General features: G+C 40.5%; 1 protein-coding gene and 1 long non-coding RNA gene across 7 annotated transcripts in view; one reads left to right on the plus strand and one right to left on the minus strand.

The window, feature by feature from the left end:
• LOC115165405 (tumor necrosis factor receptor superfamily member 14) overlaps nucleotides 1-23,993 on the plus strand; it is a 30,558-nt gene that overhangs the window by 1,523 nt on the left and 5,042 nt on the right. The window contains exons 2-12 of one of the 6 annotated variants that reach the window (XR_003870163.1): nucleotides 5,484-5,602; nucleotides 6,191-6,290; nucleotides 6,385-6,510; nucleotides 6,641-6,796; nucleotides 6,944-7,031; nucleotides 7,165-7,432; nucleotides 7,562-7,651; nucleotides 7,811-7,878; nucleotides 9,884-10,067; nucleotides 10,804-10,884; nucleotides 11,518-12,321. Coding sequence is in view for 1 of the 6 variants with exons in the window: in XM_029718491.1 (XP_029574351.1) it covers nucleotides 5,573-5,602 (30 nt within the window). In the remaining 5 variants the exon portion in view is untranslated. Of the gene's footprint in view, nucleotides 1-5,483; nucleotides 5,603-6,190; nucleotides 6,291-6,384; nucleotides 6,511-6,640; nucleotides 6,797-6,943; nucleotides 7,032-7,164; nucleotides 7,433-7,561; nucleotides 7,652-7,810; nucleotides 7,879-9,883; nucleotides 10,068-10,803; nucleotides 10,885-11,511; nucleotides 12,322-19,709; nucleotides 20,076-23,993 lie in introns of those variants that run through there. The other 5 variants (XR_003870162.1, XR_003870161.1, XM_029718491.1 and 2 more) reach the window with 5 other exon arrangements.
• LOC115165409 (uncharacterized) lies at nucleotides 8,817-9,675 on the minus strand. The gene is made up of 2 exons (XR_003870168.1): nucleotides 9,267-9,675; nucleotides 8,817-8,896 (listed from the first exon to the last, which is right to left on the minus strand). It is a non-coding gene; the product is annotated as an uncharacterized LOC115165409 (long non-coding RNA).

Raw genomic sequence — 23,993 nt, forward strand, 5'->3', positions numbered from 1 at the left:
GGTTCTTCAAAGTTGCCACCAATTGTCTTGATGACAGCTTTGCACACTCTTGGAATTCTCTCAACCAGCTCCATGAGGTAGTCACAAATGCTTTTAAATGAACAGGAGTGCCCTTTTAAAAGTTAATTTGTGGAATTTCTTTCCTTCTTAATGCGTTTGAGCCAATCAGTTGTGTTGTGACAAGGTAGGGGTGGTATACAGAAGAAAGCCCTATTTGGTAAAAGACTAAGTCCATATTATGTCAAGAAAATCTCAAATAAGCAAAGAGAAACGACAGTCCATCATTACTTTAAGACATGAAGGTCAGTCAATCCAGAATATTTCAAGAACTTTGAAAGTTTCTTCAAGTGCAGTCTTATTCAAAACCATCAAGCACTATGATGAAACTGGCTCTCATGAGGACCGCCACAGGAAAGGAAGACCCAGGGTTACCTCTGCTGCAGAGGAGAATTTAGAGTTACCAACCTCAGAAATTGCAGCCCAAATAAATGCTTCACTGAGTTCAAATAACAGACACATCTCAACATCAACTGTTCAGAGGAGACTACGTGAATCAGGCCTTCATGGTCGAATTGCTGCAAAGAAACCACTACTTAAGGACACCAATAATAAGAAGAGACTTGCCTGGGCCAAGAAACATGAGCAATGGACATTAGACCGGTGGAAATCTGTCCTTTGGTTTGATGAGTCCAAACTTGCGATTTTTGGTTCCAACCGCCGTGTCTTTGTGAGACGCATAGTAGGTGAACGGACAATCTCTGCATGTGTGGTTCCCACCGTAATGCTTGGAGGGGGTGGTGTAATGGTGTGGGGGTGCTTTGCTGGTGAAACTGTCTGTGATTTATTTAGAACTCAAGACACACTTAACCAGCATGGCTACCACAGCATTCTGCAACGATACGCCCGCCATCCCATCTGGTGTGTGCTTAGTGGGACTATCATTTGTTTTTTCAACAGAACAATGACCCAACACACCTCCAGGCTGTGTAAGGGCTATTTGACCAAGAAGGGGAGTGATGGAGTGCTGCATCAGAGGACCTGGCCTCCACAATCTCCAACCTCAACCCAATTGATATGGTTTGGGATGAGTTGGACTGCAGAGTGAAGGAAAAGCAGCCAACAAGTGCTCACCATATGTGGGAACTCCTTCAAGACTGTGGAAAAAGCATTCCAGGTGCAGCTTGTTGAGAGAATGCCAAGAGTGTGCAAAGCTGTCATCAAGGCAAAGGGTTGCTACATTTTGATTTGTTTAACACTTATTTATTTTATTTTTTTACACCCCCAACGCTGGGAATGCAGATGACAAGCATATTATGCACATAGAAACACATTGGGCTTTTTCAGGACAGATTTTGGCGAGAGTGAGTCCTCTTGCTTCACCTTTCCCTCTGTGCTGAAACTAGCGAGCGAAACAGCGCCCCTCTGTTTCCCATGTAGCTGATTATAGCTGATTGTCTGGCCAGAAAAAGTATTACATGTCATACTCTTTTGATCAGATCAGAGTATGTGAGCGGAGCAGAGCGTGCCCATTTTGACTGGAGAGAGATTCCCAAAGGCTGGAGCGTTGATCTTCTTGCCCGCTCCAATTTCTCTCCAGTAGCGCTCCAGCAGTGCTCACTTCAGGAGCTCGGGGCATGCCCGCCCCAGCATGCAGTCTACGTGTGTGCTGCTACTGCCCCTTGCTTTTGCTACTGTCATGGAGTTCGCAAAATATTTTCATACATTTTCATAAAGAAACTGATAAAAACACAGGTACTAAATCAATCATCACTCTCCTTCTTGGTCAAGAGCAAGAGAGGGAGTGCGGTGATGTAGTGTCCACTGGTATGTTTAAGGCTTGGATGCCACCTGCTGGTATGGTGCTAAACTGTTAAGTTACAGACTGGATGCCATAGTTCTAGTTGCAGGATATGGACGTTGTTACAGGCTGGCTACATGAAACATCCACAACTAAAGCATCCAATGATCCTTTATCTGAAAAGACACTTATTCCAAAAGTATGATGGTGTACTTGCTACGTGCACATGCTAAAAGAAAGAATCGAGGTGGGTAGATAACTAAGTGTGCCATTGTAGCAAAGTATTTATAAACTAAAAATCAGATCTCTTAAACGTTTCATTCATATTCGTTCTATTATCTATACAATAGGCCATAATTGATTTTGGCCCAATAGGCCTGGCATATTCCCACTTTCAAGGAGCTTTCCATCTTGATTGTGTTATTTTGCATAAAACCTTTAGGCCAACTTATAGATATGTTTTGAAAAATAACTCTGCATCTCTGCCCAGCCTGACAAGAGTGGCCAAAAGCGTGTTTAGCATATTCTCCGCTGCTGGCCGACTCTACAGGCACCATGGCATGAGTCTGCATCAGTCTGGAGGCAGAGGTTCCCTTCTTACTTTGACGTCCAACACTACAAGCCACTTATTGACCTAGTCAATTGTGAGGCATCATCAGGGAGGTACTTTGTTCAGTGTTAAAGATGTCATTGAAACACTACAACTGGACATTAGTAAATGTATTGGTAATGCTACTGATGGAGCTGCAAACTGACAAGACCAGTACAATGGTTTCTCTGCCTTGCTATCCTCACACTCTCCCAACCAAGTACATGTGCTGTTATACACGTCCTGACTCTTCTGATGGCAGACACAGTAGGAGTAGTTACACACACGTCCTGACTCTTGTGATGGCAGACACAGTAGGAGTAGTTACACACATGTCCTGACTCTTGTGATGGCAGACACAGTAGGAGTAGTTACACACACGTCCTGACTCTTGTGATGGCAGACACAATAGGAGTAGTTATGTCTGTTCTCTCCACTAAATAACCTGTCAGTGTTAATTCCAGAGTCCTACCAAAGAATCAATGTGTGGGGGAAAAAGAGCCTGGACACTCCCACAGACGTCTCTCTCCTATAGGAGAGAATGTTGCCATCTTTGACACTTGATACAGCTACGACCGGAAGTGATTTTTGTAGCAGGTTAGGAGAGCATTTCCGCTAACCCAAACCCCTTTCCTAACCTTAACCTAACTCTCCTAACCTGCGGTGTATAACATCAGTAGTACACTATAGTACAGAGATTCCCAACCTTTACTGTACCAGTGAGTGAAGAAACATGGTCTTCCTCCTTTTTTAACCAGCTCTTTTTAACCAGCTCATGTTTAAAACAAATACATGTTAAAACACCACTGGAGTCTGGAGATACAACTCACCACTATAACTGGGCCTCTGAGTCTGTTTTCTCCCTGTTGTGCTGTCTGTCTCTGTATCTCTGCTGTCACTGTCCCTCTGTCTGTGATTCTCCATGTTCTGATCTGTCACTCTGTCTGTAACTCTGTCTGTAACTTTGTTGTCAGCCTGTCTGTCTGTAATTCTCCTCAGTTGTCTGTCTGTCTGTCTGTCTGTCTGTCTGTCTGTCTGTCTCTCTGTCTGTATGTGATTCTCAGTTGTTTGTCTGTCTGTCTGTCTGTCTGTCTGTGATTCTCAGTTGTTTGTCTGTCTGTCTGTGATTCTCAGTTGTCTGTCTGTCTGTCTGTGATTCTCAGTTGTCTGTCTGTCTGTGATTCTCAGTTGTCTGTCTGTCTGTCTGTCTGTCTGTCTGTGATTCTCAGTTGTCTGTCTGTCTGTCTGTCTGTCTGTGATTCTCAGTTGTCTGTCTGTCTGTCTGTCTGTGATTCTCAGTTGTCTGTCTGTCTGTCTGTGATTCTCAGTTGTCTGTCTGTCTGTCTGTCTGTGATTCTCAGTTGTCTGTCTGTCTGTCTGTGATTCTCAGTTGTCTGTCTGTCTGTCTGTGATTCTCAGTTGTCTGTCTGTCTGTCTGTGATTCTCAGTAGTCTGTCAGTGATTCTCAGTTGTCTGTCTGTCTGTCTCAGTTGTCTGTCTGTCTGTCTCAGTTGTCTGTCTGTCTGTCTGTCTCAGTTGTCTGTCTGTCTGTCTCAGTTGTCTGTCTGTCTGTCTGTCTGTCTGTCTGTCTGTCTGTCTGTGATTCTCAGTTGTCTGTCTGTCTGTGATTCTCAGTTGTCTGTCTGTCTGTCTGTGATTCTCAGTTGTCTGTCTGTCTGTCTGTGATTCTCAGTTGTCTGTCTGTCTGTCTGTGATTCTCAGTTGTCTGTCTGTCTGTCTGTGATTCTCAGTTGTCTGTCTGTCTGTCTGTCTGTCTGTCTGTCTGTCTGTCTGTCTGTCTGTGATTCTCAGTTGTCTGTCTGTCTGTCTGTGATTCTCAGTTGTCTGTCTGTCTGTCTGTGATTCTCAGTTGTCTGTCTGTCTGTCTGTCTCAGTTGTCTGTCTGTCTGTCTGTCTCAGTTGTCTGTCTGTCTGTCTGTCTGTCTGTCTGTCTGTCTGTCTCAGTTGTCTGTCTGTCTGTCTGTGATTCTCAGCTGTCTGTCTGTCTGTCTGTCTGTCTGTCTGTCTGTCTGTCTGTCTGTCTGTCTGTCTGTGATTCCCAGTTGTCTGTCTGTCTGTCTGTCTGTCTGTCTGTCTGTCTGTCTGTCTGTCTGTCTGTCTGTCTGTCTGTCTGTCTGTGATTCTCACTTGTCTGTCTGTCTGTCTGTCTGTGATTCTCAGTTGTCTGTCTGTCTGTCTGTCTGTCTGTCTGTCTGTCTGTCTGTCTGTCTGTCTGTCTGTCTGTCTGTGATTCTCAGTTGTCTGTCTGTGATTCTCAGTTGTCTGCTTGTCTGTCAGTCATTCTCAGTTGTCTGTCTGTCTGTCTGTCTGTCTGTCTGTCTGTCTGTCTGTCTGTCAGTGATTCTCAGTTGTCAGTCTGTCTATGTTTCTTCTTGTTCTCCTCTGCTGTCACTCTGCCCTCCCTACCCTTTTGTCAGCAGGTGTCACAGCAGTTCTTCTGTCACCCTGTCAATGACATCATCTGTATCCAGGACCATAAGGATTTCCTTTTAAGTTGCCATCAGTATAATGCTTCCAAGTGATCGTATGATAGGATGCTCCTGAGTCGATGTTTTGTGAATTTGAGAGTTGAGAAGCTCCATACAGCACAGTTCTTACATGTTGAACAACTTGCATTCATTATCTCCACTTATTCTTCATCATGTCCATCTGCAGGATTCTCACTCACAGTCCTGGTTGTGTACTTCTCCACTGCTGATGTTTTCAGTCTCTATAGACAGAACTGTTTGGGCAGTGAAGATTGTGTTGTACCTTGAGCAGGGCCTCTGTTAATGCTCTGGACTTGCCACGTACAGTTGGCCTTTTACCTGCCATCTCTTCAATAGCCGTCAAGCTGAGAATTACATCCATAAACAGAGCATTTTGTGGGTCGCTAAAGAATACAAAGACCTTCAGAGCGGCATCCTTGGCCCACCAGCGTGTTTCTAATAACTACATGCCTAATTCTGTTTCATACTTCTCAAAGTTGATTACTAACTAATTGATTTTTTTTCAGTGATTCAATTCAGTAAGATATCATCATTTACAAATTGAAAGGATTAGATTTACATTTACTGAAACACATGAATTCAACAGGTCAGTTCATCTCGATACTTCAAAACACCTAAGAACTTCACAAATCCAGTGTGTGGGTCTACCAGTGAGTTGGTGAGGACTGAGGAACCATGGCACAGTTTGAAAGCTTCATATGGACTGTGAGTGAAACATTTATGATTTGCTTGGCATGTTTAAAAAACAATTATCAATTTAAATATTTCCCCTATGAAATATAAATCAGAGTTATTATTAGCCTACTAGTTCTGTCTTTAATGAAACCTTTTAGATAAAACGTGGTGGAGAGATGTACATTTTCACTAGGTCAGCGTTTCCCAAACTCGGTCCTGGGGACCCTAAGGGGTGCACATGTAGTTTTTTGCCCTAGCACTATACAGCTGATTCAGATAATGAATTCATCAAGCTTTGATTCTTTGAGTCAGCTATGTAGTGCTGGGGAGACAACCAAAACTTTCATCCCTTGGGATCCCCAAGACCGAGTTAGGGAAACGCTGACCTAGATTATCTTGGGTTTGGTGTCACACCTTTAAAGACAAAATAAACACACCAGGGGGCGCCACCACACTCACAAAATACTGTTTAAAATGGTCCCACATAATTACTATAATTTTATTTGAAATGTGAATATTTGGTTTAGAATTTTGTTAACTACTTCTGTAAGTTTTATGAGTACACACCATCAGTTAAGATTTTTGTGATTTGTTTTCTCACATTTTCTCTACTTCCAGATACCTATTATATTGGTGCTTGAAAGCATTGGATGCTGTATTGCATGTGGTAGAGCTGAGTACAGAATAGGGGATGAATGTTGTCCCATGTGTTCACCAGGTAAGGACCGTCTCTTTACATCATATAAATCACCAGACGTTAATACATCATCAACACTAACAGAAAAACATGACGTTGTGATTTTCTTTCCCAGGAAATCATGTACATAAGCATTGTACTGAATTCACCAGCACCAGCTGTGTGCCCTGTGTTGATTCTACATTCCTTGATGAGCCCAATGGTCTCATAAAATGCAAAGTGTGTACCAACTGTGATCCAGGTAAGAGCGGTGCTGTGTGTCTGTACTGAAACCCAGACACAAACACTGATATGTTAGTCTATGTTGTTATGCTATGAGGATATGTCAGTTGTATCTACATCAGATAATACATGCCATGTTTTCTCTATAGGTTTGGGTTTGAAGGTAAAGCAGCCATGTAGACCTTCATCAGACACTGTCTGTGGGACACTGGAGGGGTTCTACTGTCTAGACCCAACTAAGGATGGTTGTAGAGCAGCCCAGAGACACAGCAGCTGTAAACCTGGTCAATACATCAGTCACACTGGTTGGTCTTCTGTCTCAGTCATAAAACTAATTGTGTTGTCATAATTCAATTTAGTCAAGTTGGTAACTTCAGTGTGAATAATCATTAACAGTTAATGGAATTAAATTAGTAGGGGAAAAAACGAAATGCAATTATGTATTTATGCAGGAACAACATCTACAGATAGTGTGTGTTCTGACTGTACTGGTGATACCTATTCAAATGGATCATTTACAGCCTGCCAGCCATACACACAGTAAGTTCACATATGTTTACATACATCAAAAGTGGAAGATAAATAATACAATATACTAAAGTACAAATCTAAAACAAAACGGAAAGTTAAATGATAAAATTGTTGCCTCAGACTGTTATATTATGTGTTACAGGTGTAAATCCTTAGGTCTTCAAGAACTTAGACCAGGAACTCATTTGTCCAATTCTGAATGTGGACCACAATCCTCAAGAATAGAAAGTGGAATCATCATTGGTGTTGTTGTGGCATCAGTCCTAATAGCTCCTGCAATAATAATAATAATAATAATAATAATAATAAGAAGAAGAAAAATAATAAGAAGAAGAGCATTTATAATTCTAAGGAGGATAAAAAGTCCAACAACAGTGACTTTTTCTCCAGGGACAGTAAATGCTGTAGAGGTATGTTGATATAATCTACATGTTGAACAGTCACTGTTCTAAGGTTAGCTGAGCAGATGTTATTATTGTTCTACTGACTCTGGGCTCAACTACAAATGTTTTATTGACTAATATGTTTCCTTCTATTAGGCATCATCAGATTTAGAGGAAACACCAAGCAATGTAGTACAATGAAACAGAAGAAAGTACAGCATCTTGCAGGTGCTGGTTTTGGAAATGGTGAGTTGTCAAGAACTTCAGCCGTATGACTAAAGGTGTATGCTCTATTACTTCACCTTATCAATGCAATTATGACAACTTAGATATGGTCAAAGTACTATGAAACTATAGCTTCACTTTCCCACGGTCCTTGTTCATTACTGGTTTATTCTCCCACAGATTCAAGCTCTGACCGCACTCATCATTACAAATGCTACCTGAGGTACGTCCAGAGTCTGTACACTGTGGTAAATGTGATCTCGATTCAAATGTTTCTTGAAGTTGGTTTCTGGCATATTACTGTTGCTAAGTAGGATTTTATGAGGGTTGCCAAAGTGGAGTAAAACACTGTATTTGTCAGTGTTTTAAGTGCACTAGTATCTCAAAGTATTTAGCGTAATTGGGAACACATATGGTGCGGGGAGAAGTCAAAGGATCCAATTCAGACTATTTTTTGTGAAATCCAGATTAAATATAGGGCTTCATGTATCGAATCTGTAGGCGATAGTGGGCTAAATCAATGAGAAATATAGCTGAAATGTGCAGGCTTTGTCATCACCTCTGATCAAAATAGGCGGGGGTGTTTTCGGTTCCGTTTAGGCTATGGTTATGTATAAGAACGCAGCTGCACTGAAATGAATAGCCTGATTCAATGCGATTCTCCTGAATAAAAATCTGTTAAACTGTTTGGTCTATGAATACCGCTTCTATATTTTGTCTTTTTCTATAGGCGTAGCCTACCACTAATATTCTAAATTGCGGAGACTTAGGCACACCAAGAAACCATGTTGAGTGTGAGCAAGACCTTCGATAGTCTAGTGGACTATGCAGAAATAATTGCGGAATTCATCATTGTTAAAGCCTATATCGATATATATAATCTGGATTGTTGTTTTTACTAAGGTTTAGCAAACAAGGGGTAGCATATGCTTTTTGCCCATTTCTATAACAAGAGTTAGGCCTATATCCTCACATACCCCCTCAATTCAAGCCCTGCTTTTAACCATAAGACATCTCAGTGAGTGTCTGTTAAACAAGTAAACTTGTGGTAAACTGGGAACTCTGGAGAAAGAACAAGGACAACACAGCATGACCTTCAACTGCACAATATGCATGAATTCAAAAAGGTTCCGCTGAGTTGGCCCTAGAAAATGTAGCCTAGATAGTATCACTTCTTTTTTTCCCCTTGTGAAACCGGTTCTACTACCAGCAAGTAAATACACTTCTATTCACAGTTCTGTGGGAAACACATTCACCCAAAAGTACCTTTTGTAACGGCTTTCAGGAGAGAGAGTAGACCAAGGCGCAGCGGAGTTAGTGTTCATCATTGAATTTAATAACAGAAAGAACACTATACAAAACAAGACAAGACAAACGACAGCCAAACAGTCCTGTCATGTGCAAAACACTAAACAGAAACAATTACCCACAAAACCCCAACGGAAAAACAGGCACTTATGTGTGACTCCCAATCAGCAACAACACTCTACAGCTGTGCCTGATTGGAAGCCACACGGCCAAAATCAATGAAACAAACCAACATAGAAAAATGCACATAGAACGCCCACCCAATGTAACACCCTGGCCTAACCAAAATAAAGAACAAAAACCCCTCTCTTTGGCCAGGGCGTTACACCTTTTTACTGAATTACTGTAGACATATCATTTACAGTTGACAGTCTTTTAACATCCCCCACAAAACACACAGTCATAACATACGACTAGATGCAAATTATCGAACTGAACAAATAAAAGAGCAACAGACTTTTAAATCGTCCCTAACATTCCCTGTATACGACTGTACATGTTGGTTTCACTCTGAGCTGTAGGTCAAGGTTTCCTTCCTCATTACTCCCCCCCTTCCTGTTTTCTATCTCTACAATCAATGGATAAATGTATCTTCAATTCAATTAATCTAACAACAATACAACTATTCACAGTTTAGCAGTATTATTATGCTTAATTTGTCAGACTACTCAGACAGATAGTAAACAGAATATAAATCTAAGCCTGCAAGCATTGGGTACTTTCCACTCTGCCTAACACTTTCATAAATTAAATTGCAGGGACTTTCCTAGTCATATAACAAACTAGATGGGTGAAAAGAAATACCATAATGCTTTCACCTGTCTCCTGTTCAGATCAGTGACAATGAAAGAAATGAGATAGAGGAAGCCACTGTAGACAATTGAGATGTACCTCTACAGTAGGCTATGGCTGCCTTGTAATCAGTCCTGTGTTTCTCTCCCTCAGGAATGGCAGACCAAGGAGCTCCTCTCACGTATGACTCCACTGTCTGATGAAGAAACAAAGCCGCTTGATGACATTGGATCTTCCTCAAGAGGTCAAAGGGCAGACTAACCTCTCAGGCAGTAACATCCCAGTCTGCTTCAGTGGCCCAGAAATCAGGAACAAACCCAGACTCAGAGAGGGATAGGTAAGAGATAGCAGTATCATAATCAAACCCAGACTCAGAGAGGGATAGGTAAGAGATAGCAGTATCATAATCAAACCCAGACTCAGAGAGGGATAGGTAAGAGATAGCAGCATCATAATCAAACCCAGACTCAGAGCTGGATAGGTAAGAGATAGCAGCATCATAATCAAACCCAGACTCAGAGCTGGATAGGTAAGAGATAGTAGTATCATAATCAAACCCAGACTCAGAGCTGGATAGGTAAGAGATAGCAGTATCATAATCAAACCCAGACTCAGAGAGGGATAGGTAAGAGATAGCAGCATCATAATCAAACCCAGACTCAGAGCTGGATAGGTAAGAGATAGCAGCATCATAATCAAACCCAGACTCAGAGCTGGATAGGTAAGAGATAGCAGCATCATAATCAAACCCAGACTCAGAGCTGGATAGGTAAGAGATAGCAGTATCATAATCAAACCCAGACTCAGAGCTGGATAGGTAAGAGATAGCAGTATCATAATCAAACCCAGACTCAGAGCTGTATAGGTAAGAGATAGTAGTATCATAATCAAACCCAGACTCAGAGCTGGATAGGTAAGAGATAGCAGCATCATAATCAAACCCAGACTCAGAGCTGGAACACCTCTTGTTATACACTACATTTATTAACATAATGTTGTCTGTGAGACAACACTCCCTTTATTTTACTGACTTGTTGAATGATTGATCCATTCATCCTTCCATCCCTCCCCAGCCTTCCTCTCCTCTGAGGACCCAGCGAGGGTGGAGCACAGTCTGAGAGCTGTTGAGTGAGAACACTTCTACAGCCAGAGAGGTGAGAGATCACATGGTTTAGATGGTAAATATTTATGTCACGTAAGCAATAGCAAGTATGTTCCATCATCTACAGTACCAGTCAAAAGTTTGGACACACCTACTCATTCAAGGGTCTTTATTTTTACTATTCTCTACATTGTAGAATAATCTTGAAGACATCAAAACTATGAAATAACACATATGGAATCATGTAGCAACCAAAAAAAATGTTCATTTACATGATTGAAAAATTGTCCACTGATTCATGTAGTTTCTCTCCCCTTTTGACAGTTTATTTCCTCTCAGGCACCCATATTTGTTCTTTGTTATTCTGAAAGTAATTTGTGTAGTGTACTTTACACACTCCTTCACCCCATCTCTTTACATAGCTTATACATATTTGGTGGCCTGATTGCATCCAGACTGTCAAATTCTGAACACAATGCCCATCCTGGCAGATCTGAACCTAATGCAAGCACAATGACTTTTGTGCATCCAGACCAATTGCAGCTTTGAGTGATCGGATGACAGAAGTCACCTTTAAGTGCCAAGTGTAACCGAGGCCATAGATGCTACATTACATTACTATTACTTTGAGTGTTCTATATACATAACATGACTAAATATGTTTATTTCTGTGTTGCAGGGGCAGTCAAGAAATGGAACAGCAAGGCCACAGAACATGTCACGCAGAGCTGTGGGAGACCACCTTATTAAGCATTTCCCTGGTAGAGCCAGGGGATGGTGTTTACCACGCCACCACCAAACGCCTTCAACAGGCTTGAAAAGTGGGATTGATCTGTTTGATTCATTTTATTTCTTTCAGTTTTCATTATTTGAATCCTTTGACTTATTGTTGACTTTAAAAAAAACTTTTTTAACAAAAATGCACTGGATTGGTTCAAAGGTGATACTAAACTTACATAATTTTGAGACAGAGGAAGATATACTGAATTCATAGAGTTTTTGATTCTAAGATGGACCAAAATATATGTTGCTTTTGCACATTTTTGTTCATTAGTTTTGCAAAAATGTTGATTGGTCGGTCATTGGGTTCATTAGTTTAGCAATATGTTGATGCCATTGATTAAAAGAGTAAGAATATGATGCAATATCCAACGCTTGTTTTACTCCATTATTTGCAAACAATACAATTGTAAAAAAAATTGTCAGTTGGTTGCATAAATAATGACGATTACTAAATGTTACATGAAATATCAAAACCGAATTGAAACGCCTTTGTAAAAATGTAAATGGCAAAAATTCACTTATTGGTAAGGCATGGAATAATAACTGTATCCTTTTTCACGTTGGATGTTTGAAATATGAGCAGGTGATGATTTGAGTCATTCTTCTTCATTAGTGGAATAAAGACAATTAGAACAAATGTTGTACAGAAATACTGTGTGTAAATACTGGAGTGATGTATGATTGTTAATAAAATGTCCATAAACCATTTTTTTTATACTGAGTTCATGTGTATAGGCTGCAAGTACGTTGAAATTAAGTTGTTTTCAAGTCGTTGAAACTTTCAACCAAAACCAAACAGAGATTGGACGTCGGGCATAGTCGTCTTTTCAACTACATTTTGCTAGGTGGGTATAGACTACTACATCTTCCATCCTCTCAGGCCAGAGAAACAGTGTATGAATTAATGGTTGGATCAGAATCACCGTTATAATCATTGGCCATTACGGAGAATTAAGTAAAATCACAAGTCCAAATCCTTATCTCCATCCATGACTAATTTAGGAAAGGGCTGATTTTAACTAGCTAGTTAGCCACCGGAAGACAAAAACAAGATTTATTTTCAGTTGAAGCCAAATCCAAACTGGCTTCCCTTGACAATTGTTTTGGGTGCACCAGAACCATTCACAGTTGAGCTCAGTCAGTTTAGGTTAATGCTGATTGGCTATTATTTTATACTTTTTTGCTAGCCAAATGCTCACTGGCTTCCCTTGCATTCAATGCTACGGGCGGCAACAATGTCATACTTATTTTGACCCAACAGCATCAGATAGATGGGCTAAACGTAACTGAGACAGAGGTGCAGTTTCGCTCACGCAGATGCTTTTCCGGTGAGCTACATTCAGCCTCTTGTGAATTGAAGGAAAATTATGAAACACAGAGAGACAAAATATAAATTATTACATTTTTGGTGCATTCCATTGTTTGGGGAAGCCTGGCTTCCCTTAGCAGCCATGAATATATGCCACTGGGGGAAATCAGATTTTCAACATTTTGATGCCATATTTATAAATCTATAAAATATATGCAACACATTTTCCACCAACAGAGTTCTGTGCCAATGCAACACACAACCAATAAACAAAGCATACCTACTTTGGGCACTTCAATATCATGGTTTACGTTTTCACCAATAAATAGACTATGTCAATCTCAACAAACAGAAAATACATCCCTTCCTACCTTGTAGGCTTACCCAGTACCGAATGCTTGCCTTGACAATTTCCGAATGTACACATACAATTACATAGATACAGGCACATTACAGAGCTACAGATGAAAAAATGCTTATCCTCTAGGGGGAGTTGAAGTAAAATTCTTGCAAGCTTGTTTGGCTGGTAGCTTATGATGTTCAGGCATAATCAAAGTTACACAGACTTTTGGCCTCCCATCCTATTCTAACCACCTCCACTTTGTATTCATGTTACCCGGATGAAATTGCTGTATAATATGATATTTTTGTTGCCATCTAATGCACATTCAGATGTCATAAATCAACACTGCAGAGCTCTCCCTGTCCTCTGCCGTTCCTTGACTGTATAAATGTTGATGATATTTGGAAATGTGCATGTACACCCTGGCCCATCTACTGTTGCTTGCACCAATTCTGACTTGTGCTCTGATATCTGGTTCACTGATTTCAGCTCTCGTAAAAGCCTTGGTTTTCTGCACGTTAACACTAGAAGCTTATTACCTAAAATGGATCAATTGAAAGTGTGGGTTCACAGCTCCAATCCAGATGTGTTGGTCATTACTGAGACGTGGTTAAGATAGAATGTTTTAAATACTGATGTTAACCTTTCTATAAACTTTTTTGGCAAGACAGATCTTCCAAAGGTGGGGGAGTGGCAAACAATTTGATTTGCTGGTTTTAAGCATTAAACTTTCAAATAGCTCTTTGTTGACTGTTGCTGGGTGTTATCGTCCTCCATCAGCACCGACATGCATGCAACCTGCCCTAAGCTTATGCAAACTTTACAGCCTTTGCTTTTATTGGTTTTTAGGCTACTTTCCTAAAACAATAGTTGTCCACCTCATTTTTCAGGAGTAACTCTGGTAGGCCTGGAACATTCTTCTTCATCTCAAATTCAACTGTCGGAGTCAGTTGGAGCGTTGGTGCGCACTGCCTTCATATCATAGGCCTGCAGTAGCTAAAGCTTAATAATAGCCACACCAGACCAAAGCTTCACAAACGTTTTATAAACTTTATTAGGGTAATATCAAAAGTATGTCAAGTCATTGTTTATAGGGAAAATACGAGCAGGCTATTATAATGCGGCAAACACAGCATTACAGTTGGAACTTAATTTTGCTAAAGAAAACGTCTCAACAGAATGAAACAAAACACTTGTGAACTAGTTTAAACATTCACGAATGTTTCAAACAGACTATATTGAAGCAATTACCAACAAAGGCAAGTGCCTACTGTACCCAACAAATGACAGAAATAGGCTAATGTTATTTATTTTACAACAGAATATCTTAAACTAAATATGAAGCACACAATTAAAAAGACAGATCGAAATTAATTTAAGTTCCAAAAATGCATCCTTCCTGAATAGAGTTGTACAGTAGCCTGCGTTTGGTCGTGCCAACATTCTTCTCATCTTAGTCTATTACAATATTACAACTTATATTAAATTCCCCTTGTGTGCTTTTCACTACAGCCATACTCTTTTATTCTAACTTTTTATTAAGTTTTGTTTTACTTCAATGAAAAAGGCCTCCATCTTCGCATTCAATGGTAGATAGCCTAGGTCAAGTCCCCTGATTCGCTCTCTCTCTCCCCAGCATCAGGCGCACATGAGCACAAGGCATGAATCGTGAATTAGGGGTGTAGGCCATGATAGACAGCCTCTCCTGGATATATGGCCTGCTACAATTTTATTTATCGGCTTTAAATGTTTTAATCGGCCAAAAGCTGGCAATTACCAGTTAAGGGAAACCCTGGAGTTGTGTTTCCATCAAGTCGACTTGTTGCAGATAAAAGTCTGTGAATAAATTAGAGGTTACATTCCCATGTACCGAATAAAAAACACAAGTAAAATGTATTTCCATAGCATTTTCAACTCCAGGCCTACTGATAGTTTTGTCACATAGCATAGGTAGCCTATAGAGAATGTGCCCATTCTGGTATTGGCAAGCTCGCTCTACACAATACATTTTGCAGTGTTAAAACAACACTGCACTAAATCAGTTCATTTTAATACTACCCCGGATAACATATAACATATAGTCCCACTCTACAGAGTTTAAAAATTACTCTGATTATAGTGTTACATTTTTTGTGTTAATGTGAAACTCAGTAGTGTAAAAAATGAACACTGCATTGCAGTTCCTAGTGTATGTCACGTCCTGACCATAGTAAGATGTTATTTTCTATGGTAGAGTAGGTCAGGGCGTGACAGGGGGTGTTTTGTGTTTTTCTATGTTTTGTATTTCTATGTTTAAGTTCTAGTTTTTCTATTTCTATGTTGTTGGTTTTTTGGGATGATCTCCAATTAGAGGCAGCTGGTCCTCGTTGTCTCTAATTGGAGATCATAGTTAAGTAGGTTTTTTTTCCCCACCTGTGTTTGTGGGTAGTTGTATTTCTGTTTAGTCTATGTACCTGACAGAACTGTGCGCTGTTGTTTTTCTCTTTGTTATTTTGTCTTTAGTGTTTTTGAGTTATAATAAATTTCATCATGAGCACTCAACATGCTGTGCTTTGGTCCCCTCTCTACGACAGCCGTTACAGTGTCATTCAAATGTAACACTTGGGAGGAATTAACACTCACAGTGTAATTTCTATTCAACACCTCTGGTTAATCTAGAGTTAAGTCTTTATTAGTGTTAACATTTACACTTCTGGTTACTCTGTCCAGTGTAAAAACAATGCTTTTCTGGAATTACAAAATAATGATGCCTCATGTCCCAAAAATATTTACTTACTGCTTCAAATATCAAATTAGGCATGTGTTACAATGTTAGCACATACTATAACAACGAAGGCATTCTGTCATGTCAAGAGACATGGATTCTGGAATGGCTCACTTAAAGTAACTGCCCAGTGAAAATCTTACTTTTAAAGGTTCATATTGTTAACTCATACCAAAATAATGATGTTGACTTATCCAAACTGGTATGTGGCCAAAGCATAAATTGGAGAGAAAAAATGTATAAAACTGTAAAGGCCTTCGAAGGGAGTAGACTGGTATACGGGTTGAGTGCTCATAATTTACTTTATTAGAACACTAAACAAAACAAGAAAAAACACAACAGCCAAACAGTACTCTCAGGTACACGAAACACTGAACAGAAAATAACCACCCACAAACACAATGAGGAAAAAAACCCTACTTAAATATAGTCTCTAATCAGAGGCAACGAGATACAGCTGCCTCCAATTAGAGACCAATCCCAAACACTCCCAACCTAGACATAGACAACCTAGAATAAACATAGAAATAGACTAACATAGAACATAACCCAAAAACCCCAAAACACACAAACCAAACACCCCCTGCCACGCCCTGACCAAACTACAATAACAAATAACCCCTTATACTGGTCAGGACGTGACAAAAACACTTGCTGTGATGGATGGACTGTTACTGAGGATGCGCTCCAGTCAATCAGCAGTTCACTTCCATTAATAGTTGTAATGACCGGTATGTACCCAACATTCCAACATTGAAAAGCTGCTTTAAACATTCTTAATTACCAGGTTTTGGAAACTATTTCACTCAAATTCATTAATCCGTAAATACTGGGCAGTTACCTTATGAACTAAACATGTTTATATTTCATAAAATAAACAGTAAATCAAAAATCAAATAACAAGCACTGGACAAATAAGACATTGATGAATAAAACAAGCCCAGGACATGGTTTAATTTCAGCAATAAGCAAGGTAAGACTGAATTTAATGAAAAACAAGCAAAGTTGCATACGAGTTAGACATCTTCAGTTCAACTACCAAAGTACTGTACACCATGTTTACATCCTTAAGAGGATAAAGCAACCTATTCAAAGTTGCAATACGTGACAGTATGGAACCACGTACCAAAAATGATTTGATCCATAAGCAATCGGTAAATCAAATGGTTTATAGTGCAAAATGTCATTGACTATAAGGGCACAAGGCGAGACCCAGATGCAGATGGGAATGGAGTCCAGAAAACAGGCAAAGGTCAAAACTGGGAGGACTAGTAGAAGAGAATTGAAAAGCAGGAGCACGGGAAAAAAACACCCTGGTTGACTTGAACATACAAGACAAACTGGCGCAGAAAGACAGGAAACACAGGGATAAATACCACCCTCCAGGTGGAAAATAAGCGACACCTGGAGGAGGTGGAGACAATCACAAGGACAGGTGAAACAGATCAGGGTGTGACATTGACATAAAGTACACAGCCCACTTCGCTTCAATACGACTTTGAATGCATGGAAATGGTCATCAAAACAAAGAGTTTCAAGGGGTGAGCCAACCAATAGAAGTCGCTCATCTTTCACAACAATGTACTTGATTTTGTAAAACAATGGCACGTCAATGATTACTTCAACACATACGATCAAGCTAAGGCGATAGTCAGCACCTTGGTGCTTTAACTATTTCACTGAAAGAACATTTGTGTGCACTGAGACATTCAATCTAGTAGCAATCTCAGGACCTTCTTTCATGTCATTGAGCTGTACCATCTTCCCTGGACCTATGGCTAATCTGTCCTGGTTGAAAGATTCCCATTTAAAGTGGGTTCGGAAACTATAGAGACACCTTGACTTTTCCACATTTGTTACGTCACAGCCTTATTCTAAAATGTATTAAATGTATTTTTCCCTCACCAATCTACACAGTTCTTAAGACATTTTTGCAAATGTATTACAAAAAAAAAACGGAAATATCATATTTACAAAAGTATTCAGACTCAGTACTATGTTGAAGCACCTTTGGAAGCGATTACAGCCTTGAGTCTTCTTGGGAATGACACTACAAGCTTGGCCCACCTGTATTTGGGGAGTTTCTCCCACTTTTCTCTGCAGATCCTCTCAAGCTCTGTCAGATTGGATGGGGAGCCTCGCTGCACAGCTATTTTCAGGTCTCTTCAGAGATGTTAGATCGGGTTCAAGTCCGGGCTCTGGCTGGGCCACTCAAGGATAATCAGATACTTGTCCCGAAGCCACTCCTGCGTTGTCTTGGCTGTATGCTTAGGGTCGTTGTCCTGATGGAAGGTGAACCTTCGCCCCAGTCCGAGGTCCTGAGCACTCTGGAGCAGGTTTTCATCAAGGATCTCTCTGTACTTTGCTCTGTTTATCTTTCCCTCAATCCTGACTAGTCTCCCAGTCCCTGCCACTGAAAAACATCCCCACAGCATGATGCTGCCACCACCATGCTTCACCGTAGGGATGGTGCCAGGTTTCCTCCAGACGTGACGCTTGGCATTCTGGCATAAGAGTTCAATCTTGGTTTCATCCAGACCAGAGAATCTTGTTTCTCATGGTCTGAGAATCCTTTAGGCAAACTCCAAACGGGCTGTCATGTGCCTTTTACTGAGGAGTGGCTTCTGTCTGGCCACTCTACCATAAAGGCCTGATTGGTGCAGAGATGGTTGTCCTTCTGGAAGGTTTTCCCATCTCCACAGAGGAACTCTGGAGCTCTGCCAGAGTGACCATCAGGTTCTTGGTCACCTCCCTGACCAAGGCCCTTCTCCCCGATTTCTCAGTTTGGCTTGTCAGCCAGCTCTAGGAAGAGTCTTGGTGGTTCCAAACTGCTTCCACTTAAGAATGATAGATGCCACTGTCTTCTTGGGGAGCTTCAATGCTGCAGAATTGTTTTGGTACCCTTCCCCAGATCTGTGCCTTGACACAATCCTGTCTCGGAGCTTTAAGGACAATTCCTTCGACCTCATGGCTTGGTTTTTGCTCTGACATGCACTGTCAACTGTGGGACCTTATATAGACAGGTGTGTGCCTTTCCAAATCCTGTCTAATCAATTGCATTTACTACAGGTGGACTCCAATGAAGTTGTAGAAACATCTCAAGGATGATCAATGGAAACAGGATTCACCTGAGCTAAAGTCTCATAGCAAAGAGTCTGCATACTTATGTAAATCAGGTATTTCTCTTTCATGTTTAATACATTTGTAAACATGTCTACAAACCTGTTTTCGCTTTGTCATTATGGAGTATTGTGTGTAGATTGATAAGGATTTTTATTTATTTTATCCATTTTAGAATAAGGCTGTAAGGTAACAATGTGGAAAAAAGGGAAGGGGTCTGAATACTTTCCCAATGCACTGTATATATTATTGGTTTCCACAAGTTACCACAGCCACAAAGCTATATCATAGAAATTCATGAAAACAAACATTAGCTTTTTGGTCTTAATTTAACATTAGGTTTAGGAATTGTGTTAGCAGTGTTGTTAAGGTTAGGTTTAAAATCACATTTAAAACACATTAATGTTTTAAATAGGCGGGGTTTATGACTTTGTGGCTGTGGTAACTAGTGAGGACCGTTGTTCACTTCCTCATACAATTATTTTAAACGATCTGAAGCTGCAAAAGAAAAGGAAATCAGCTGATTTAAAAAAAAAAATGTTGATGTAGGCTACATGCGCATGGGATTAGATAACCTCCCTAAACAAGTAAATAGGGGACTGCTGTGTGTCATGGGATTAGATCATCTCCCTAAACAAGTAAATAGGGGACTGCTGTGTGTCATGGGATTAGAAAATCTCCCTAAACAAGTGAAAGTGGAAGCACAGGCGACTTCGCCACAAGGCTCAACAGTTCATTGAAATTGTAGGGAAAACATCAGACTGGGAGGTGTGATCATTGTCAGGAGGAGATAAAGACAGCGGAACACGTTCTATTTCAGTGCCAGAAATATGGGAGGTAAATGGAGCGATTGTTATTAGATTTGAGGAGTAATGGGGTTGAAGAGCCAGAATGAAGTGAACTGCTGGGGAAATCTTCATGGAGGTAATATTTTATTATGTGTTTAGCTTCTTTAGGGAGATGACAATATTGGGTAGGATTCATGGTTTCTGGGGTACTTCTAAGAGAGCAATGGAGCATGCTGCTTAGTCCACTACTGGCTGAGTCACGTGAGTGAGAGGAGACAAAGGTGTGTGACAACTTTTAACCAGTTGTAGGTAGGCTATTTAACACGTCTTCATGCGTGAGTGGAAATTTGAAATGGAAGTTATGGAACACCCTCGCGTGCTTCTGTTATGGGTAAAAGGCCTCCGTGAAACTGATGTTAAATGTGGAAAATGATAGGATACATTTGCATCTGTTGGCCATCAAGTAGCCTATTCATTTCTATGTCGTTGCAGGCCACTGTAGGCTTCCATTTGATATAATAAATATGTTGAAACAACTTTATCACTGGAGTCATTGCAAATCAATTCGTGCCACTTGTGGAGTCTACCTGGAGATGGCAAACAGATGAAATAAATATCCTATAACTTCAGTGTATTGTTGTTGTAGCCTTGTGTTATTATGCAATTATTAATGGCCATGTTAAGTTAATTAAATTGGAAGTTATCAAAGCTCTATCGCAATTGCCGAAGAGTTTTTAGAACACAATAGGTCAGATTAGGCAACAGGTAAAACAAACAACAACAAATGAACACTGTCTGTTGTTGACAAGCATATTCATATTTAATTCAGTGATTGAAATTATGACCCCATCCTCAGTAACCAATTCCAGGAGGCTATTGGGAAACACAATTACTTCTTACTTCGAAATTGCCAAACTATTCATGTTGAATAAATGAGTCTGTTAATTTGAACTAAGCAAGCTGCTAAATGGATCAGTTTACATCTTGCCTACATTTTTCCCAGGCTACTGTAGACTAACTGAAGATGTAGTCCTATCAGGGGCTATATGCTACCTGCATCTATCTAAGCAAACCATGGCAAAGTTTATTACAATCATAAACCTAAGCCTGTTGAAATGACAAGTCAATCTCACAAATGGGCCATTTATAGCTGTTTGTAGTTGTAGTATCGGTGATCTATATCTGTCTATATTAGTTACTATGCTGTTACTAAGCAGTAATTTATCACAGCAGTGTTATGTTACGACACCTAATAGGAAGTGCACATGCTGCTATTGGCCTGGGGGCTGAAGGTCACAAGATGTTTTTACTAAAGGACACTAAACTGTCCTCCCGTTTCCTGCCTAGTGATATTCTCCACAACACAAATATTACAGTAGTCTTAACATCTGGCTCATAATAATGGCACAATTGCCAGAAAATAGCTTAAGATTAAAAAAAAATATATTGCTTCTTGATCAGGGATTTATTTACAATTATAAACCGGGTTCAAGCCCTGAATGCTGACTGGCTGAAATCCTTGGTATATCAGACTATATACCTTGGGTATGACAAAAAATGTATTTACGTTGGTAAACAGTTTATAATATCAATAAGGCACCCAGGCACTCTGTGTGCCATCATGCTAAAGAACAGCCCTTAGCCATGGTATATTGGATATATACCATATGTAACCGATGTGAAATGGCTAGTAGTAGACTACACTGTTACATTGGTGCCGTGACCCGGATCATTGGTTGCTGCGGAAAAGGAGGAGGTCAAAAAGGGGGGTGAGTGTAACCAATGTGAAATGGCTAGTTAGTTAGCGGTGGTGCGCGCTAATAGTGTTTCATTCAGTGACGTCACTCGCTCTGAGACTTGAAGTAGGGCCACGGCTTTTGTGGCGCGATGGGTAACGATGCTTCGTGGGTGTCAGTTGTTGATGTGTGCAAGGGTCCCTGGTTCGAGCCCAGGTTGGGGCGAAGAGAGGGACGGAACCTACACTGTTACACATACCCCCTCATGCCGTATTGATTAATTATAGCTGTCAAACAAGTTTAATCAACATCCATTGATGGTAAATGATCTGGCAAATTTAATAAGTGCAAATTATCTTTTCTCTTGCGACATATTTAAATCAGTTTATTACGTCTTGTCATAGAGTTATTCTTTTGATGAAAACCTAATTTTGCTTCTAACGTAGTTACAAGTTCTGCCGATATTCCTTTGTAATTTGCTCGATAACGGTATGGTGAAAAAAATAGTTTATTGTATAAATGTGGCAGCTCTTGCTGTGGGGTGAAACAATGGGCGTGTTTTCAGGCCTTTTGGGCATGTTTTGAGTGGCCATTGGTCTGGAAATGTTTGTACCCCTCTGTCTCATTAAATAGTACCCGCTAACCAGTGTCAACGTCAGCATTGATGAGGCGACTACGGGATACTGACTTTCTAGGCAGAGTTCCTCTGTCCAGTGTCTGTGTTCTTTGGCCCGTCTTAATCTTTTCTTTTTATTGGCCAGTCTGGGATATGGCTTTTTCTTTGCAAATATGCCTAGAAGGCCAGCATCCCGGAGTCGCCTCTTCACTGTTGACATTGAGACTGGTGTTTTGTGGGAACTATTTAACGTAGCTGCCAGTTGAGGACTTGTGAGGTGTTTCTCAAACTAGACACTCTAATGTACTTGTCCTCTTGCTCAGTTGTGCACCGGGGCCTCCCACTCCTCTTTCTATTCTGGTTAGAGCCAGTTTGTGCTGTTCTGTGAAGGGAGTAGTACACAGCATTGTACAAGATCTTGAGTTTCTTGGCAAGTTCTCGCATGGAATAGCCTTCATTTCTCAGAACAAGAATAAACACAAAACACAAAACTTATTGACCTCCAATGTTTGAAAGACAATCAACTTCCAAGTTGTCCTTACCACGGACATGTCTGATTTTAAGGGGAACTTTCCTCTCGTGATTTTCCTCAGTTGAATTGCCTCAGGGATAGGAGTGGCAGCGCATATGCACTGTGCAGCCCTGGCTCACAATGTATTTTGACTGCACGTTTTGGGGATGAGTGTTGTTGGTTGTGCTCATTCCAAGGGGGTGAGAGTTAGTTATAGAAATGTACATGATTTTAATCGTTTCTCAAAACTTGTGAGTTTCAGGTGACTATAGAAAGTAATATAAATAAAATAGGTGGCTGTTTTGTCTGGTATTTTATTGTTGACAGCCAGTAGACAACATGTTTATATTGGAGAAGGGGACACATTTCAGTTGATCGTGTTGTGAGATGGAACTACTTTTCTGTTGGTGGTGAGCAAACTTGTCCAACAAAAATATAGGATACATTTGTTTTCTTAAGGGGGACGGTGTTACAGCTTTTGGTTTTTCCATTTATGTTTTGAGGTTGGACTTTAAACATGTTAGCACGTAGGACGCACTGATTTGTGCCACCTCGTTAGGCAGTATGTGTTACACCTGTGCTGGCTTGTCCATCTCATTAGTCGGAAGGTGTTTCACCTGTGCTGGCCAAAGTGATACTTAAGAGTGGTTGGCCCAGTGCTCCAGTTGTCTTGAGTGATGCTCCCTATTTGATTTCTAGAAAGACAATTCTTTATGATCTTCCCTGTTTTCATTTTGCTCCACGTTTTGGTTTGCTTCTTGTCTTCAAGTTTGGTTTTTCTTTTGTTTGGTTCTTAGTGGGTGCTCATGGTGGGTGTCTTTTAGGTCCCAGTTGTTGTTGTTGCTAGTCAACGTTCAATGGACACCCCCTTGAGTGTTTTTCACAACCCCTCCTAAAACACCACCCGTTTTGTTTTGGTTGTCTACAATGCCTCTTTGCTAGTTCCACCTTCTGTTTGAGCGACATTATTTGGTTTTCTTGCTGGGGAACGTCACAAAATAGAAGAAAATACATTCAGAAATCGCTAAAAGCTTCTGTTTACCACAGAGAGCGCTTGATTCTATCAGCTCTCCTCTACCTTTCCTGGCTGGCAAAGTATCAGGATGTTGTCTGATTGTCTGATATTGTCACGACCTGACCAGTTAAGGGTTATTTGTTGTTGTAGTTTGGTCAGGACGTGGCAGAGGGTAT

This window comes from Salmo trutta, chromosome 28 (genome assembly GCF_901001165.1).
Source record: "Salmo trutta chromosome 28, fSalTru1.1, whole genome shotgun sequence".
NCBI lineage: Eukaryota > Metazoa > Chordata > Actinopteri > Salmoniformes > Salmonidae > Salmo > Salmo trutta.